Source organism: Myotis nattereri (genome assembly GCF_964212035.1).
Source record: "Myotis nattereri genome assembly, chromosome: 19".
Lineage (NCBI taxonomy): Eukaryota > Metazoa > Chordata > Mammalia > Chiroptera > Vespertilionidae > Myotis > Myotis nattereri.
The window spans coordinates 11,739,363-11,758,246 of NC_138095.1; the positions used below are offsets into that span (position 1 = coordinate 11,739,363).

General features: G+C 52.0%; 1 protein-coding gene across 1 annotated transcript in view; it reads left to right on the forward strand.

The window, feature by feature from the left end:
- Positions 1-10,549: 10,549 nt before the first annotated feature.
- The window catches only part of MLXIP (MLX interacting protein), a gene marked incomplete at its 5' end in the record, with an annotated part of 45,253 nt that continues 36,918 nt past the window's right edge, over positions 10,550-18,884 (forward strand). Inside the window, one exon of the mRNA XM_081113431.1 lies at positions 10,550-10,962. Coding sequence (XP_080969557.1) covers positions 10,550-10,962 — 413 coding nt within the window. The remainder of the gene's footprint in view (positions 10,963-18,884) is intronic.

Consider the following 18,884-nt stretch of genomic DNA (forward strand, 5'->3'; position numbering starts at 1 on the left):
TCTGTCTGTCTGTCTGTCTGGAGCCGTCTGACTTCCTCTCCTCTCCCTCCACGGAGGAGCAGTCAGTTTTGCAGGTTTTCCAGGCATCCGTTGAGCACCATGTGTGTGCTGAGCCCTGGTCAGCAGTGACTCGGACTTGACCCTTTCCCTCGGGGCAGAGAAGTGAGCCAGCCGGTGCACTAGGGTGTCTGGCAGTTTGCGAGGAATTATGGGAGAGCGGCATTTTGGTGGTGTGGTTAGGATGTGGAGGAAGTCCCGCACGGGGCTAAGAAGCTTGTTTGTCCTTGTTGATAAGGAGTGGCTGAGGTTTCTGAGCCAGCGCTCTGCTGGACTGAGGGCAGGGCTGCCAGTATGGCATGGATTGGAAAAGGCCAGCCTGGAGGTGGGCAGGACAACCAGGGAACTGGGGCAGTAGGCCAAGCAGGAGGCGGGGTGTTGGCTGGAGGGGCTGTGTGCCCGAGGTCATGTGCGGCAATGGACTGCAGACAGGTGGGACGGGGACAGGTGGGCTGGGGAGGCAGTTCGCGAAAGCTCTTGTGCAAGTCTGAGTTCTGGATCACCTCAACAAGTGCCATGGAGGTCAGTGGCTGGTTTCAGGGGGAACTGTACCAAGTCTTAAACACCAAGTCTACCCACGCCCTCTGGGTGAGAGATGCATGTTTTCCTGCCGCTGAGAGTAGACACCAGCTGCCTTTGCCAGTTGCATTCCCTACTTCTCCCAGTAGAGGGCCCCCTCACTCACTCTCAGTCCCATGGATGGCCATGTGACCCGGGTCTAGGTCCCTCCCCCTAGTGGCAGCAGTTGGTTCCAAGGTGATCACATGACCAAAAGTGGCCCAATGAGAGTCAGCCCTGGGATTTTTTGCGGGAGCTGTTGGGAAAGAGTTCTGCTGGAGTGTTAAATGGAGCTCCTGGGGCCCCCTTTGCTCCAAGGTGGGGAGCAGCCTGCCTGAAAATGAAGCCAACACAGGAGAGAGTTGAAAGATGGTGAGTGTGAGCTTCCTGAGAGTAGCATTGGAGCCCTTGGTCCCAGCCGGCCCTGAGCCAGCCCTTCTCCTGAACTTTCCAATTTTGTGAGCCAGTGCCTGCCCTTGATAGTTTAGGTCAGTTTTCAGTGGGTCTTTCCCACAGGAACCCACACACGGGGTGTCTTCTGGACAAATCCAGGAGGAGTGGTTGCTGAGATGGTAGCTCTGACTCCGAACTGGGAGTGTTCCTCTCCCCCTCCGAACGGCTCCTCCTTCCATGTTCCCATGTGACAAGGACTTGGGAATTTCACAGCTGGCACCAGGAGCTAAACATGGGCCCGTGTGGGACTTCTGAAGCAGCCTCTTCTAGAAGCCTCAGAGCTGCAGCACTTTAGAGCTGTGTGCCCTCAGGTAAGTGTTTTAACGTCTCTGGGCCGCAGTTCCCTCATCTGGAAGATGGGGAGAATGACAGTGCCTACTTGGGTTGTTGTGAGGATCAAATGAATTAATACACGTAAAAAGCTTGGGACGAGCCCCGGCACAGAGTGAATCTCAATGAATGTTAGCTGCTATTGTTATTGCTACTGCAGTTACTATCCTCAAGCATGTTTAGACTCCAGAAGTTCAGCTCCTAGAAAATGGTGCACAGGGAAAGGCAAGAGTCACCCACCCCGGCTGCTTTGGGCTTGCCCTCGGAGTTACACCTTATCTCTATTTAAAAAAAATATATTCTATTGATTTTTTACAGAGAGGAAGGGAGAGGGATATAGAGTTAGAAACATCGATGAGAGAGAAACATCCATCAGCTGCCTCCTGCACACTCCCTACTGGGGATGTGCCTGCAACCAAGGTACATGCCCTTGACCGGAATCGAACCTGCGACTCTTGAGTCTGCAGGCCGATGCTCTATCCACTGAGCCAAACCAGTTAGGGCTACACCTTCTCTCAAGACTCACCTCTATCCCATATGATTGATACTGGACGTATCCAACCAGCACCCCCAGGTGATCCTTGCCTGAGTCATGCCTTGGGGGATGAGTAGAAGCCACAGGAAACAGGAGGAAGAGAAATCCGGCTGAAGGAAGGGCATGAGCAAAGGGCTGGAGATTTGACAAGACATCCCCACATCCCAGTTGCCACCAGATTCCTCTTGCAGGGAGCTCGGGCCCTGGGATCAAGGGGAACAGCCCACTACAGGTCCTGGGGGGGTGGGGGGGGAGGGGTGGAAAGCTCCTGGGAGGCAAGGATCAGGATGTGGTGCCAGGCCCATGGGTCCTGTCTCCCTCTGGGATACCCCTGGGATACTGGTGCCCGTGGCTGCACTGGATGACTTCCGGTCAAGGTCTTTCTCCAGATTTTGACAGAAATAGCAATCTGCTTTGTATTGAAGAATCTCAAGACACTGTTAACTCCTGCCTCCCCCCCTGCTCCCCCCCCCACCCCCCGCGACCCCACCCCCACCCCCACATAGGGCTCCCTCAGTTATGAACTCATTTGATCTCCTTGCAACCCTGAATGGTAGTGTTGAACTGAAATCAGCCTCCCATTATACAGATAGAAAAACCGAGGCTGGGAAAGTGAAAGGTCCTGCAGAGACTTGGTGAAAGAGGCTTTGGCATCCAGCCCATCTTCCACTAGATGAGGCAAATGTGGCCCGCCACTTGTTTTTGTAAATAATTATTAAAACACAGCCATGCATATTTGTTTACATATTGTCCTGGGCTGTTTGCAAACAGTTGCTACAGAGACTATATCACTTGCAAAGTGGAAAGTGTTTACCATCCTGCCCCTACAGAAAATGTTTGCCACTGTTGCACTCAACTATAGTCTCCTATTGAAACACTGTATCATTGAAATAATAATAATAATTACCTATGTGCCAGGCACCTGCAAGACTTTTCTGCATTTTGTATCCACATGTAAGGGTGTAGCTCAGTGAATGTACTCAATGCACCTGTATAACCAGCACCTGGGTCAAGAAACAGCAGACGACTAGCCCCAGACATCACCCACATCCCTCCTGGTCACTACCACCCAAGGGTAACCGCACAGATGAAGTTTGCCCACTTCTGGACTTTATATTCATGGATGTGCTCTTTAGTGTCTGGCTTCTTCCACTGGATTCGATGTTTGTGAGATTCATCGATATTGTCCCAGGCCCCTGGAGTCCATTCATTGTCATTCCTGAGAATCCTCCACGGGGCGAGAATGTAACAGTGGACTCGCCCACCCGTCCTGCTGCTGGGTGTTTGTCCTGCTTCCAGTGTCCATGGAGTATGATGAATATGCAAGACATTGGGCCTCCATTAGCTCCTTTCACCCTGGCTTTAACCCTGAAATGGGGCTTTAACCCAACTTGTAGCCCCATTTTAAAGATGTGAAGACTGAGAGTCAGATATAATGGTGCCCGCAGGTGACCCAGCACGCAGGGAAAGTCCTGGGTGCAGGTGGGCGTGCTTGCTGTCCTGGCTCACTGCTCCCTTGTTAGATTCGGGCTTGAAATCCCACTGTGACTGCAGACTGGATCCCATTTATATGAAATTTCTAGGAAAAGCAAAACTATGGAATCAGAAGGTAGAACTTGGGTTATCTGGGGCTGGGAACAAAGATTAGCTGCATAGATGAAGGAGGAAATGTTTTGAATCGTACTCTTAACATGGGTGAATCTCCTGGGGTGTAAAATATAGCTCAGTAAAGCCCCAAAAAATGCCAAACCCATATGCCTCTATTTCCTTTTCCCCCGTGCCTCAGTTTCCCTTAGAGGTGTGAGGCTGGCTGTCCAGACTGTCAAGGGCTATTCAGCCATGGAAGTCTTCCAGCACCCCCTCTCCCCCCCGACACACACACAGTTAGATGCTCCCCACCAGCATGACCTGACCCAGCAAAGGTCTCTGTCAGGGGGTGGGGTCTCCCAGGCCAGAGGTGACATTGAATGACAACGAAGCATCCTGTTTGGCGTCCCTGTATCCCGACCCGCTGGCTGGCGGGGGCAGGAGAGCCACGCGTAGCGGATGCCCAGGCCTCAAACTGTTTCTCCAAGTAGTCCCCAGAGATGGCTGCTGCCTTTCAGTTTCTGCGCTTGTTTATTTTCAAAGGGATGTTGCCAGACCACTAGGCCACCCCTGCCCTTTCATGGTTTGTTTCATGTAAGAAAAATTCAGGAGGAGAGTGAGGCGGTAAAGCGACCTGAAATCAATTCTTCTGTCGGGTTGAGGAATGTGCAGGGCCAGGAGGTCCCCTTGCTGACCCCGGCCCCCAGAACACCTGAGATCCTGATGGTGTTACTAATCATCGTGAATATCCAATGGCTGATGCTGGGACAATTGGACATCCCTGTACAAAATTGAATGAACCTCAGCCCATACCTTGCACCTTATTGCTAGCAAAAGTCACTCAAAATGGATCCTAGGCCAAAAGGTAACTAACAATTCTAGAGGAAAACATAAGAAAAAAAAAATCTTGGTGATCTTGTGGGTAGGCAAAACTTTTTTAGGCATCAAAGCGCTAACTAGAAAAGAAAAATATTGATAAATTGGACTTCATCAGAATTACCAACTTCTGCTAAAGAACTGCTAAGAGAATAAAAAGACAAACCACATGCCGAACCGGTTTGGCTCATGGATAGAGCATCGGCCTGCGGATTCAAGGGTCCCGGGTTCGATTCCGGTCAAGGGCATGTACCTTGGTTGCAGGCACGTCCCCACTGTGGGGCGTGCAGGAGGCAGCTGATCGATCTCTCTCATCGATGTTTCTGACTTTCTATCCCTCTCCCTTCTTCTCTGTAAAAAATCAATAAAATATATTAAAAAAAAAAAAAGACAAACCACAGATGGGCAGATGATCTTTGCGAAAACACTTCTCAGATAAAGGACTTGTAGACTATATAAAGAACTCTCTGGCAAGTTAGAAGGGGAAGAACGGGGACATATGTAATACTTTCAACAATAAAAAAAATTATACTTGTATTGATGTCAAAGAGGAAGGGAGAGGGAGAAAGAAATAGAAACATCACTCATGAGAGAGAATCATCAATCGGCTGCCTCCTGCACGCCCCTCATTGGGGATTGAGCCTGTAATCTGGCCAAGTGCCCTGACGACCAGGAATCGAACCGTGACCTCCTGGTTCGAAGGTCGACGCTTAACCACTGAGTAACCCAGCTGGGCAACAATAAAGATTCTTTAAAAGTTAAAAATAAAAAGAACTCTCAAAAGTCAAGAATAAGAAAGCCAGCACCCACCCCCTGAAAAGCCTAGCAAAATATTTGCACAGACACGTCATCAAAGAAAAGGTCCAGAAAGTAAATAAGCACACGAGAGGTGATGAGCGTCATTAGTTATTCGGAAAATGCCCACTAACACCATAATGAGATGCTCCACATTCCTACTAAAAGAGCTAAAGAGAGAGACCCTACCAAATGCTGGTAAGGATGCAGAGAGATGAAAACTCTACATGCTGGTGGAAAGGGAACATGGCACCGCCACTGAGGAAAACGTCTGGCAGGTCCTTATAAAGTTAAACACAAACTTACCCTACCAGCCGGCCACTCCCACCCCTAGCTATTTACCCAAAACGGGAAGCAACTGAAATGGCCTTCAACCGGTGAACGGATCGGCTGACTGTGCTACCTTCATAGCACGAAACCCGATTCAGAAATAAAAAGGAATGGGCTACAGCTACATGCAATCGTGGGGAAGAACCTGGGTGCGTTACGCTACGTGAAAGGAAGCCAGGCTCAAGGTTGCTTACTGAATGGCTCCATTTATATGAAATTCTGGAAAAGGCAACGCTATAGAGACAGGAAGCCGATCCGTGGCTGCCGGCGCCCGGGGTGGGGTGGGGAGAGGGGGTGACTACTGCAAGGGGGTGAGGGAATTATGTGTGTGTGTGTGTGTGTGTGTGTTAGGACCAGTTCATGTCATGATTGGCGCTCTTGTGAGGACGTGACTGTATGTTTGTCAAGCTCGTGGAATCGTACACAAAAAAAGAGAGAGCGTTACTGTAGGCAATTCATACTGCAATGACACAAAACAAGTGAAAACAGTAACAGCCAACATCACACCGTATGTTATGTGCCAGGCAGGTTGCAGTACTTCGCCTACGTTAACCCACTTGGTCCTTACAACGGCCCGAGGAAGTCGGTGGTCATTATCCCCACATTGTGAAAGTTTTGTCCCCAGGGCTCTCTGACCTTCTTGGTCTCCAAGCCCCTGGGTCTGACCCTCACGACCCTCTTCCTTCTGCGCCTCTCCCCGTTCCTGTGACTGTCTTCTCTCGCCCACGGCCATGTAGGAAGTTGCCACTAACGTGTTCCACTGAGGAGCACGCAGTTAATAATGAGGTTTAGCAGGGATTTCAAACTCAGATGCCTACAGCAGTGATGGGGAACCTTTTGAGCTCGGCGTGCCAGCATTTTGAAAAACCCTAACTTAACTCTGGTGCTGTGTCACATATAGAAATTTTTTGATATTTGCAACCATAGTAAAATAAAGATGTATATTTTTGACATTTATTTTATATATTTAAATGCCATTTAACAAAGAAAAATCAACCAAAAGTGAGTTCACGTGTCACCTCTGACACATGTGTCATAGGTTCGCCATCACTGGCCTACAGGAACCAGGCAAGTGATGCAGACAAGCAAAACCCACGGGACAATAGGGAGTGGTGGGGACTGTGGAAAGCTGGGGAGCACAAGCTGTGTCTAAAGGGGAGAGTTGCGCCCTAACCAGTTTGGCTCAGTGGATAGAGCGTCGGCCTGTGGACTGAAGGGTCCCAGGTTCGATTCTGGTCAAGGGCATATACCTTGGTTGCGGGCACATCCCCAATAGGGGGTGTGCAGGAAGCAGCTGATCAATGTTTCTCTCTCATCGATGTTTCTAACTCTCTATCCCTCTCTCTTCCTCTCTGTAAAAAAAATCAATAAAATATATTTTAAAAAAATAAAGGGGATAGTTGCTCCTTAGCTCCAGCTGCTACAAAGTGGAAACAGTCTGGACCCAGTGTTGTCAGATCTTCAGATAGTTCAAGGAAATCCTAACATTCTTATGTTTATGTCGATTTTTAAAATGTTAACAAATAAGTCACATTTTAAAAAACTGTTTAGATCTTGGTTTTTCCTATTGTAAAGACATGTTTACACCTTTCTTTTTTTTCCCCCAAAGTAAAAGGAAATAAGAAGCAGAGGCAGCCCTGACCGGTTTGGCTCAGTGGAGAGAGCGTCGGCCTATGGACTGAAGAGTCCCGGGTTTGATTCCGGTCAAGGGCATGTACCGTGGTTGTGGGCACATCCCCAGTAGGTGGTGTGCAGGAGGCAACTGATCGATGTATCTAACTCTCCCTTTCTCTCTGTAAAAAATCAATAAACTATATTAAAAAAAGAAAAAAAAGAAGCAGAGGCAGAAAACCCATAGGTAGTGAAATAAGGCAACATCGGTAGCCCAAACCACTATATAAAGGAGGATGGCCAAGTGGAAACCAACTTTGCAAGGCCGGGAAACAACAGACCCAAGTGCTCCAGAAATAGATCCCACTGCTCAAGCCAGTCCTCCTCTGAACCCTAGAAAATCTCAGGAATCAGAGGCATCAGGTATTGCAGAAAGCAGAGGATTAAAAACGGGGGTTGGTCGCCTGGCCAGCATGACGCAGTGGTGGAACATCGACCTATGAACCAGGAGGTCACGGTTTGATTCCCAGTCAGGGCACATGACTGGGTTGAGCTTGATCCCTAGTGTGGGGCATACAGGAGGCAGCCGGTCAATGATGCCCTCTCATCATTGATGTTTCTACCTCTCCCTCTCCCTTCTCTGATAGCAAAAAAATATATATTTCAAAACAACAACAACAACAACAGTGTTTGGTTGACAGACTGCATATGAAACAGACCTCTAGGTTGCCAGTCCCATCCTGTGGTCTCAGCTGACGGCCCTTCTCTCTCTCCTTTCTGCTGGAGACTGGAGGTTCAACATCTGGAGAAACTAAATCATGGAGACTCGAGAATCACAGATAGTCAGCATGGAGGAGTGCGGGGAGTGCGGTGCCAGAGGCTGCAGGCCATGGGTAGCAATGCAGTGGCCGTGAGCAGAGCGAACAGCAAGACTACTGTCCTCTTCCCTGGCCTTGCTCCAGAGTTTCGGCAGCGAAGCTTATACCCTCCCTCCCAAAGGCAACTGGAGGTCATCTGTGCCATCTGCACCACCCAGAGAGAAGACCTCCAGGTTCTGCCAGTTTTTAGCATCAGCCTGAAGCGGTTCTCTCCTTCCCAGAAATGGATATTTATTTTTTCAATTAAAGAAAAAGTATACATCCTCCTTCATGGATGTCTTTTGTGTTTAAGAAACCAAACAGAAATAAAGAGTACACTCCCCCCAAAAAAGTATACAAATAATAATTGTTTCTTTTAGAAATTAGAAAAGATAGGTAAGCATAAAGAAGAAAAATAAAAATCACCCCCGCCCAAGCAGATAACTGGTGTTAGTTAGCATGGTGCACTTTCTGATATAGACACATACATATATGAATTTATTTATTTTTGAAATTGATATTAAACTACTGATAATTTTTTATCTTTTTTTGTTTGTTTTGTTAATTCTTACCAGAGGATATTTTTTACATTGATTTTTAGAGAGAGAGTGGAAGGGAGGGAGGAGGGGGAGAGAAAGAGAGATTGGTTGCCTCCCACATGGGCCCCAACTGGGGTTAGGGATCAAACCTGCAACCGAGTTACCTGCTCAGCCTCAGATCCTTTGGTCTGCTGGCCGACACTCTAACCACTGAGGGGAACCAGCCAGGGCTACTGATAACTTTTTAAAAGTTGTTTTTCCATCCAGTGTATTATGGACTTCTTTCCATGTCAATAAATATACACGTACATCATTTCATATGTAGTGTACCATTATATTTGGGGCCATATATATCCAACGACTCCCCGCTTGTTAGACATTACATTGTTCCTGCTCATGCTTTATAAATGGCACTGCAGTCATCATCCTGTACACACAATAAAATTCTAGAAGTGAAACTGCGGTGTCGTATGTGGCTGGGCATTTAAGAGTTTACCAAGAAGAAGAATTTCCAGATTGAAGGAAGGCAAATCATAGGCTGGACCTTCACATTTTTGCAGCCAGAGTTCAAAGCGATGGTTTGGGCAAAGGGGGTGGGGACCTCAAACTCATAGCGGAAGCTGGCAGTCCCTGGCGACCTACTCCTCCTTAGAGACTCTAGGAAAGGAGTGAGTGCAGACGGTTTGGTGAGCCCTTCCTCCCTTCCATTCCCAACACCCTCCCCCTTCAGGAGGAGGGTGGGGCAAGGCCATCAGCTTGCATCCAAATGTGGAAGTGAAACTGGCCTCAAAGCAGAGGAGGGGTGAGTCAGTAGAGGACTCACGAGGTCCTGCTGGGACTAGGGTGGGTGCTCTGGGCCCAGGGGCCTCACTAGGCCTCTTGGTGCCCTGCCACCCCCATCCCAGGCTGGCTCTGAGTTCCTAAAACTTTCTTAGCTTTCTAGAAGTGTTAAGTATTAGATTGAACCATGCCAAACTGCCCTTTCTGTAGGTCAAAAGTTGTTGGGTATTGGCATTCTTTGGATACGTCTACACTGTACACTTATTGGGCCAGGTGTTGTGCTGAGCACTTGGTATTCGTTTTTTTTTAACTGTCACAACTTTCTGGTGCATAGGAATTGTCCCCCCACTTAACGGAAAACAAATCTCTGGCTCAGAATCTCCCTGTTTGGAATGGTTTATGTGCTGGCTCGCCCTCCAAACTGAGGATCTGAACAAGCGCCTCTGCGGGCGGACGTGCTGCGATCTCCCAGGATAACGCCTCAACTTGGCAGAGCCACCTTCCACCTCTGCATTAAGCGAGGTCTCGGTGAGAAGTTTTCTTGGTCTCGTTTTCACGGTCGACAAATGCCTTTGCCCTTCTGCGACTCAGTCTTCTCATCAATAAAATGGGACAACAATCACAGTGCCCAGCAGCATCAGGCAGGAGCTGTTGGGACGCAGTTCCGGGCTCTGCAGAAGTAAGCGGAAGGCCCGGGGGGGGGGGGGGGGGGGGGCGGGGAGAGGGAGGGGGAGCCCCACCCCCACCAACCACGTGGAGGGCCCGCCTCGCCCGCAACTGGGCCGCAGGGCGATTGCCCGGAGCGTGGGGCGGGATCAGCACGGCCGGCTCGGCCCGCGCCTCCCTGTGTCGGGACCCTGGCGACCCGCACTACCTGGCCACCGCGTCCCCCGGCACCAGGACAGCCCGGAGGGGAGGGGGCGGCGAGGGGCGGGGCTCGGAGGCGTGGCCCCGGCTCTCCCTGTTTTTTTTCTTTTTGTCCGCCTAGATACCGAAAGGCTCCCCTGCGCCTTTAAGAGGCCGACGCGGGCATCCGATTGGCCGAGACGCGCCGGTGACGTTACTCGGGGGCGGGCGCGAGGCGGCCCCGTCAGCCCGCGCCCTCCCCCTCACGCCCCGCGGCGCGCTCGCGGGCAGTCGGCGCGCGGGCCGGGCCGGCGTCCCCTCAGCCTCGCTCGCCCGCCCGCCCGCCCGCCCGCGTCGCCCCGGGGCCCGGGGGATGCCCCGGACCGGGCGCTCCCATGGCGGCCGACGTCTTCATGTGCTCCCCGCGCCGGCCTAGCAGCCGGGGCCGCCCGGTGCTGCTCAAACCCCCGGTGCCTGAGGACGACGACGACTCGGACACGGATGAGCCGTCCCCGCCGCCCGCCTCCGGAGCGGCCCCCGCGGCCCGGGCCCACGCGAGCGCCGCGCCGCCGCCGCCCTGGGCCGGGCCGGGCCGCGAGGAGCCGCCGCGCCGCCAGCAGATCATCCACAGCGGCCACTTCATGGTGTCGTCGCCGCACCGCGAGCACCCGCCCAAGAAGGGCTACGATTTCGACACGGTCAACAAGCAGACGTGCCAGACCTACAGCTTCGGCAAGACCAGCTCCTGCCACCTGTCCATCGACGCCTCGCTCACCAAGCTCTTCGAGTGCATGACCCTGGCCTACAGGTAGGGGGCCCGGCGTCGCCGTCCGGCCCCACCTGTCAAGCCGCGCTCCCTCCGCGGACGAAACCAGCGCGGGGGGCTGGGCCGCCCGGGGTGGGGGGGACCCCTGGACTCCACGCCTTCCCCCGGGGTCGCCCGGCTCCGGGAGGGTTCCTGGCCTCTTCCCCTGCCCGCCGCGCTCGGTTCTTCCGGCTTCGCGCTCCGCACCGCTGCCTCCTCCCAGTGTCCCCGGCGCCACCGAGGTGGGACCGGACGCCTCGCGGGTCCCCAGCGGCGTCGGGGTGACGGCCCCCTGCGCGCGGGGGCTCTGTGCGGGTCCGGCCCTGCATGGTGGGGGTCTGCTTCCTCCCGGATCCCGGGGGATGAAGGCGTCGCTGCTCCCCTCGGCTGCCGTGGGAGGGGAGGTCGATGGGCGCAGTGCTTCCCTGCGCCGCCGCGCCCGGCTCCAAGCTGGAGGCTCCTTTCCTCGCCCTGGCGGAGGGAGGCTGGGTCTCCGCCCCCCCGCCACCTCCACCGGGAAGCCCGCCACCTCCACCGGGAAGCCCTCCCCCAGCTCGGGAGGGGCCCTGGGCGTCTCCCAGGAAGACTTCTGGAAGCACAGCTGTTGGAGGTGCAGCCTGTCCTCCTGGCAAGGCGCAGGGTTCGCTGGCGGCCCTGAAACCTGATACGGAGATGAGATGCCGGTGTGGAGGGCAGGCGTCCCAGCGCCACCCTACGTGTGGGTTTGGCTCTGGGCAGAGGGTGCCCCCCCCCCCCGCCGCCCCCAAGGCACTGAAATGCCTGGCGCCTCCTCTGCCTTCCCTTCCTTCCTCGGTGGGCTAGGTGTTAGCCTCAGGTGGCTCTGCCTCAGCAGCAGAACTGATTCGGACTCTGCAGGGAGCCCCGGCCTGCACCCCAGCTCTCGCCAGGGCAGGGTCCCTGCTCAGCGGGGGTTATTGGTTGGGTCCCTCGACTGGCTCAGGCCTTCGTAGGGTGTTCTCTGCAGGCTGCCTCGGAAGTTTCCAGAAAAGTGTAAAGAAGAGGAGGGACATTTCCCACCCCCCCCCTTTTTTTGGGGGGGGGTGGGAGAGCCATGAACCCAGAATACATTACCCATTTGCTGGAAGTTGAAACACTAGATACAGGGCTCTGGGTGACATTTTCCTCCTCTGGAATAAATGATTAATCCATTTGTTCCTTTGTTATGTTCCTGAAATGCCCCCACCCTCCCGTTTCCTCTCCAACCGCCTTCCCTGGCGGTTTGTTGGCCCCATGGCTGCAGCAGGTTACCCACAGCGCTCCCTTTAATGGCGCGTTGGTCGGGCTCTGCTTTGCTGCTCTGGTCTTGCCAGTTTGAGCTGGCACCGAGCCTGTGAAGATGTTCTGTTTTGTTTTTTGGTTTTTTTTAAACGAATGGTGTTGGGACTGCAGCCCTCAGCCTTTAAGCTCTGCTTACTCCATCTCAAATTGTGAGCACTTCCATTGCAATCAGACCCATTGTAGCATATGCCCCAGCGCGAGAGAGCCCTTTCACACAAAACAGGGGTGAAAGACAGGAATGTGTTTTATTAAAAGAATGTAATCCTCTTCTCTATCTTAATATAAACTCCATGTACAGGGAGAGAATGGATGGCTGAGTTGCAGGCGGTATGGGCTAGAAAGCGCTCCCCTAAAGTAAAGAATAAACCAGTCTCCTCTTTGCCCTCAGTTTAGATAACCTAAAGGTTTATTGTCAACTAACACCAAGGAATTTTAGTAATGGCATTCCCCGCCTCATGCACACTTCTTTCAAAAGCATTTTGGCAACTGGCCATTGCTCAATTAACTTTCTTGTTTGCAAAATGCACACTTAGTTTGATGGGAGACTTATCTTGCTCTTAACACCTCCCACCCCACTGGCTCTCTTGCTTTACTGCTACTCCCTGTGCACAGGTCCTGCCAGTGCAGGTCCCCCCCATGGGTGCTGCCAGCCTAGTGATTCCTCATGAGGGTGCCCTGCCTCTCTGTGTGAGGCTGGTGTGGCTGGCCCTCAAGTTGAGTTGGCAGTGTGGAACTTGGGTAGAGCGTGACAGAGGAAGGACTCAAAACCAGTTAATGGACTGGGATGTAGCCTCTGGCTTAGAAAGCAGCCCGGGAACAGAAGGGAGTGTCTGTCCTCAGCTGTCCGTCATGACCACTGGCTGGCTGTCAGAGGAGTAGGAGGCAACCAGGGAAGAAGGCTTAACCTCAGAGGTGGTCTGACTTTCCTTTTGGTGGGGCCTGAGCCTTCACCACTGTTTGCAGTTTTCTCCTTCTCCTTGGCCAAGAGGAAGGCCAGCTGGACCTCCCCTCCTGGCCTCCTTCCTCTGCTGCGTGACTGGTTCTGGCATGGGCTCCTTCTAACCAACTTCCTGTGTGTCCCCTGGCCTCTTCGTTCTAGCTGCCTAACTCTCCCCGGTACACTCTGTGCTATATGTTTTTTTTGTGTTTTTTTTTTTGGTTTCCTGTAAACTGCTGCCTTCCAGCTGTTTCCAGATGAGGTTCAACAGCCCTTTTGAGGGAGGAACTAAGTGCAGGGGAAGTTGTGGTTGTTTTTCCCCAGCCCTGTGAAGTGGTCTCGGGACTCTGAATATGCTCTGTTCCTGAACATGCAAAGTCTTGGTCTCCTGAAGGGTCCTTGGCAGGCTGACTTTGGAAGGGGAAATAAGATGTTGTGAGTGCCCAGTGGCCCACGTGAGTAAATAGCAGTGCTGATGGGACTCCAACTTCATATCATTTCCTTAAAACCCATGTCCTTCCTATCTTTTTTAAAAAAATATATTTTACTGATTTTTTACAGAGAGGAAGGGAGAGGGATAGAGAGTTAGAAACATCCATGAGAGAGAAACATCCATCAGCTGCCTCCTGAACACCCCCTACTGAGGATGTGCCTGCAACCCAGGTACATGCCCTTGACCGGAATCGAACCTGGGACTCTTCAGTCCACAGGCCGACTCTATAGCCACTGAGCCAAACTGGTCAGGGCTGTCCTTCCTATCTTGATTGTGTGCTCAATAATTGGGATGTTTTGAAGGGAAATAGTTGCTTTCCCCAAGGCAAAATCTCCATGATAGAAGCGTACCTTTTCTCAGCCTTTCTGTCACTGTCAAATGGGGAGGATAAAACTGCCCTGCAGGGTGAATGTTAGGATTAATTGAGATAATGTCTTCGAATGGGTCTAGTACCTGGCAAATAAGAGGAGATTTAACATGCGAAATCCAACTCTGCATCCTCATTCAACTGACATTGACTAGGAGCCCCAGTTTCTCATCTGTAAACTAAAGGAAATGATGTATCTGACAGGTCTTTTAGTGTGGCTTTCAAATGTGTGCTCTACAGATACTCAGTAGACACATTCTTGGTTTGCCCATACTTGCTAAGGCTCCACAATGGAGCTGTGTACTCTAGAACACAGTTCATGGTTCTTGTCCTCTTAGCATTTTAAGGAATGTCACACATGTAAATCACCCACACAGATTCTGAATGCATCTAGTATATAGCTCTTTGTGGTTGGTTCTGGTTTCACTTCTCTAGCTTTTTATGTAGCTCTTTATTAGGGAGCCTTGGTGTGAACCTGAGGGGAGGGGTGATGGTTTTTTTATGTATTTAGAGATAAGCAGGCGCTCTCTGCACAATGGGTTTCTGATTAAGTGGAGATTTGAGGAGACCTTTTTTAAAAAAATATGTTTTATTGATTTTTTACAGAGAGGAAGGGAGAGGGATAGAGAGTTAGAAACATCGATGGGAGAGAAACATCGATCAGCTGCCTCCTGCACACCTCCCACTGGGAATGTGCCTGCAACCAAGGTACATGCCCTTGACCGGAATGGAACCTGAGACCCTTCAGTCCGCAGGCTGACGCTCCATCCACTGAGCCAAACCGGTCAGGGCTTGAGGAGACCTTTTAATTTGGACCTTTGAGATGGCCTTGGGATACAAGTTTCTAGACTGCGACTTGAGTAAGTGTAGCCTGTATAGTAACCCTTTGTTCTTGACCCAAGGCAGGAATCTCTGCCAGACTTAAGGAATAGCAGGAATTAAAGGTTTAGAGCATTGAGCTCTTCAAACTTTAAGTTTTCAAAAGAAGAACTTTCTGATGCTAGGCCTGGTAACTAGTTGTAAATGGGAACCATTTCCACAAATGACTAAGTTAGTTTGACTCTTCTGCAACCATGCTGAAGACACAGTTTTTCTTCCTGTGCTTTCTTTAGTCCTTTATCATTATATTAGGGGCCCAGTGCATGAATTTGTGCACCTTGAAAGGAACTGTGGGCCACAAGGCTGCGGTAGGCACAGGGGCGGGTCCTGGCCCATCCTCTGCACCCCTGCCCAGCCCCTCCCACTGCAGCAACCAGACCCCTGTCTGTCGGCAGCTCCCCTCCCGCCTCCTCCGTTCCCACACGCTGACAGCATGCTGAAGGCATGGAGTGATTGGGTCCATTGCCAGCAGTGGGTGTGAGTGGGACCAGCGTCCGCAGAGGGTGCGAGCGGCAGCTGCTGCCCTGATCGCCCCTTAGGAGCAGAGGGAGGTGGAGAAGCCCTCAGGGACAATCAGGGCCAGCAGCTGTTCACACCTGCTGATGGCACCAAGCGATTGGGACCCATGCTGGGCACCAGGAGAAGGTGCGAGTGGTGGTTCTGGCACTGGCTATGGGTGCGAGTGGGGCTGACTCTGGCAGTGGGTGTGAGAAGCGGCTGCTGGCCCCGATCTCCCCTTAGGAGCAGGGGGAGGTGGAGAAGCCCTGAGGGGCAATCAGGGCCGGCAGTTGCCTCTCACATCCGCTGGCGGCACCAAGCGACCATGGCTGGTGCTGGGTGCTGGGCGCTGGCAGCGGGTGCAAGCGGGGCTGGTGCCAGCAGTAGGTGCGAGCATTGGGTGGAACCGGGGCATGTGGGAGCAAAGAATTTCAGTAACCACCAGAGGCTCACCTCGATGACAGCGACTGGTGTCCCGCCTTGGTCTGGCGCCCCCACTCACCTGCTCCACCATCCTGCTGTGGCCGATGCCCACCATGTTTTGCACACGCCCCCTGGTGGTCAGCGCACATCAAAGCGACTGGTTGTTCGGTTGTTCTGCTGTTTGGTCTATTTGCATATTAGCCTTTTATTATATAGGATAGTGTGCCATTAAAAGGTTTGGATGGGAGCAAGGGCTACAGAGATGAGAAGGACAGGCTCTCTCCTTGAGGAGCTCACAAACTTGGCGTGGGCAACAGATAGACAATTGTAGAACAATTAGCAAGGACTCTGATAAAAAAACATGAACCAGGTCTATGGCGATGCCAACGATTGAGTGTGTGTGTGTTTACATAACTGGTATCAATGTGGACTGTTTCCCCTGACATCAGGGTTTAATGTGCATTGCCCCTTTCCCATGTTAAGGGTTAAAAAATATGAATCACATTGCCCAGCAGGAAGCCCCAGTGTTCCTTTTACCTATCATCTTCCCTTTAGTAGTTTAGGACCAAATTTCCTTTTTATACAGAGCCCGATTGGCTAAATGTCATCCTGATGGAAAGGCGAAGGGTGATAAAATCGGGAATATCCTGGGAAAAGAGGCTAGAGGAGAGGTGGTGGGAGTTTATTTACTAGGATAGGAGAAGAGAATCAGATTAACTGAGCAACAACTATATCCTAGATTCTCTTTATGTTATCTTAAGCATTTCTCACACTAACCTTCTCAGGTAGGTCATGGTTGAGTTCTTATTTTTCATATTTTAAAAAAAGAAAGAAAGCCTGAGCATAGAAGTTAATTTGTCCTATCACCAAGAGGTTAGTCAACTTGTCCAAGACAGTGTCTGGAGCTGAAATGTTATCTCCCTTATCTGCTCATAAAAATCTGCAGTCTTGTTAGAGAGGTGGCGAAAATACCAATTTTTCTCCTAACGGAAGACATGGAGAATCCAAGATGGGGAAAATGAATGCCTTTAGGTGGCCCTATCCCCTTTCATGGCTGCCCTTCCCCACTAGTGAAATCCTACCCTTTCTTCAAGACTCAGCTTGGACACCAGCTGCCCTGATAAACCCAAAGGGAATAAACGCTATGGTCCTCTGTAAGTCCACAACCCTTATTGATTCTGCCTCATGCCATTACTTAGACCTAAGCTACCAGAATTTCCGCTGTCTTCACCTTTGATTTGCCCACCGAACCTAACAGTGTCTGGCACATACTGAGTGATTAGGAAATATATATGGAATTGAAAAGGGAAGCTCAGGTACCTGGTCTTGCTTCTGCAAACTTTTATTTATCTTCAGCTGTGCAAAGGCAAACCACTGTGGAACAGTGCTTTATGGGATGTTGGTGTGGAGTGGGACAACAGGCCAAAGTGTTTTGTTAGGTGGTGTGTGAATTGTGGCTCATATGGACTGGAGTGGTAGGCAGATTAATGCCCCCACCCTCACCAAGATGTCCACATCCTAGTCCCCACAACCTGTGAATATGTTGGGTTACACAGCAAAGAAGAATTAAGGTTGTTAATCAGTGGGTTTAAAATGGGAATATTATTTTGGATTATTTGGGTGGCCCCAATGTAATCTCAAGGGTCCTCCTTAAAAGTGGAAGAGGAAATCAAAAGAGAGAACCAGAGAGAAAGAGCAGCAGGAGGGCTTGGCCTGATGTTGGCTTTGAAGCTGGAGGAAGGGGCCCAGAGTTAAGGAATGTGGGCTTCCTCAAGAAACTGGAAAAGGCAAGGAACAATTCTCCCTTAGATCTTCAGAAGGAATTCAGTCTGCTCTCATCTTGATTTTAGCCAGTGAGACCCATTTCAGACTTCTCACCTCCGGGACTATCTACACTAATAAAAGACAAAGATGCTAACTGACCATACCTTCACTATGCCCACCAGCCAATCAGAAGAGTATGCAAATTAACCCACCAAAGATGGCTGTTAAATTTGCATACTGCAGGTGGGGCAGGCAGCGCCAGATGCCGCCTGCAGGATCCGGCCACAGATCGGGGACTGGGGAGGCGGGGTGGGCAGCCCAGAAGCCACCCGTGGGATCCAGGCCGCAGATCGGGGACTGGGGAGGCGGGGCGGGCAGCACCAGACACCACCCAGGGAAGCAGAGCCGGCTATCACCCGGGCCAGAAGCCTGAGGCCTGGGCAGGGGCGGAGCCTGCTATCGGAGCAGGCTGGGGGTCTCCTGCCCAGGCCTAATGCCCTGGCCTGAGGCCTGAGTATGGGTGGAGCCGGCGATTGCCAGGGGCTGGGGGTCCCCTGCCCAGGCCTAATACCCTGGCCAGGGGCCTGAGGCCTGGGCAGGGGTGGAGCCTGCGATCTCCTTAGCCAGAAGCCTGAGGCCTGGGCAGGGGCAGAGCCTGTGATTGGAGCGGGCTGGGGGTTCCCTGCCCAGGCCTAAGGCCCCAGCCAGAGGTCTTAGGCCTGGGCAGGCGATTGGAGCGGACTGGGGGTCCTCTGCCCAGGCCTAACACCCCTCTGGCCTGGGCAGGGGCGGAGCCTGCTATCTGAGCAGGCTGGGGGTCCTCTGCCCAGGCCTAACGCCCCTCTGGCCTGGGCAGGGGCGGAGCCTGCGATTGGAGCAGGCTGCAGGTTCCCTTGCCCTGGCCTAAGACCCTAGCCAGAGGTCTTAGGCCTGGGCAGGCGATCAGAGCGGACTGGGGGTCCCCTGCCCAGGCCTAATGCCCCAGCTAGAGGCCTGAGGCCTGGGCAGGGGCTGAGCCGGGGATCGGTGTGAACTACAGAGGAAACATCTTTTCTGACCACTCATTGGCTAAGCTCCCTGTATGCCACTGGTAATATTCTTAGTAACTTGGGTAATAAGAATCCAAGAAGGTGATGCAGGGTTTTTCCACCTCACTCCTGGAGAAAAGAACAAAGGTCTGCTGCTGGAGGGGCTAAGAAATATCATATCCTGCCCTAGCCGGTTTGGCTCAGTAGATAATGTCTCGGCCTGCCTACCACAGGGTC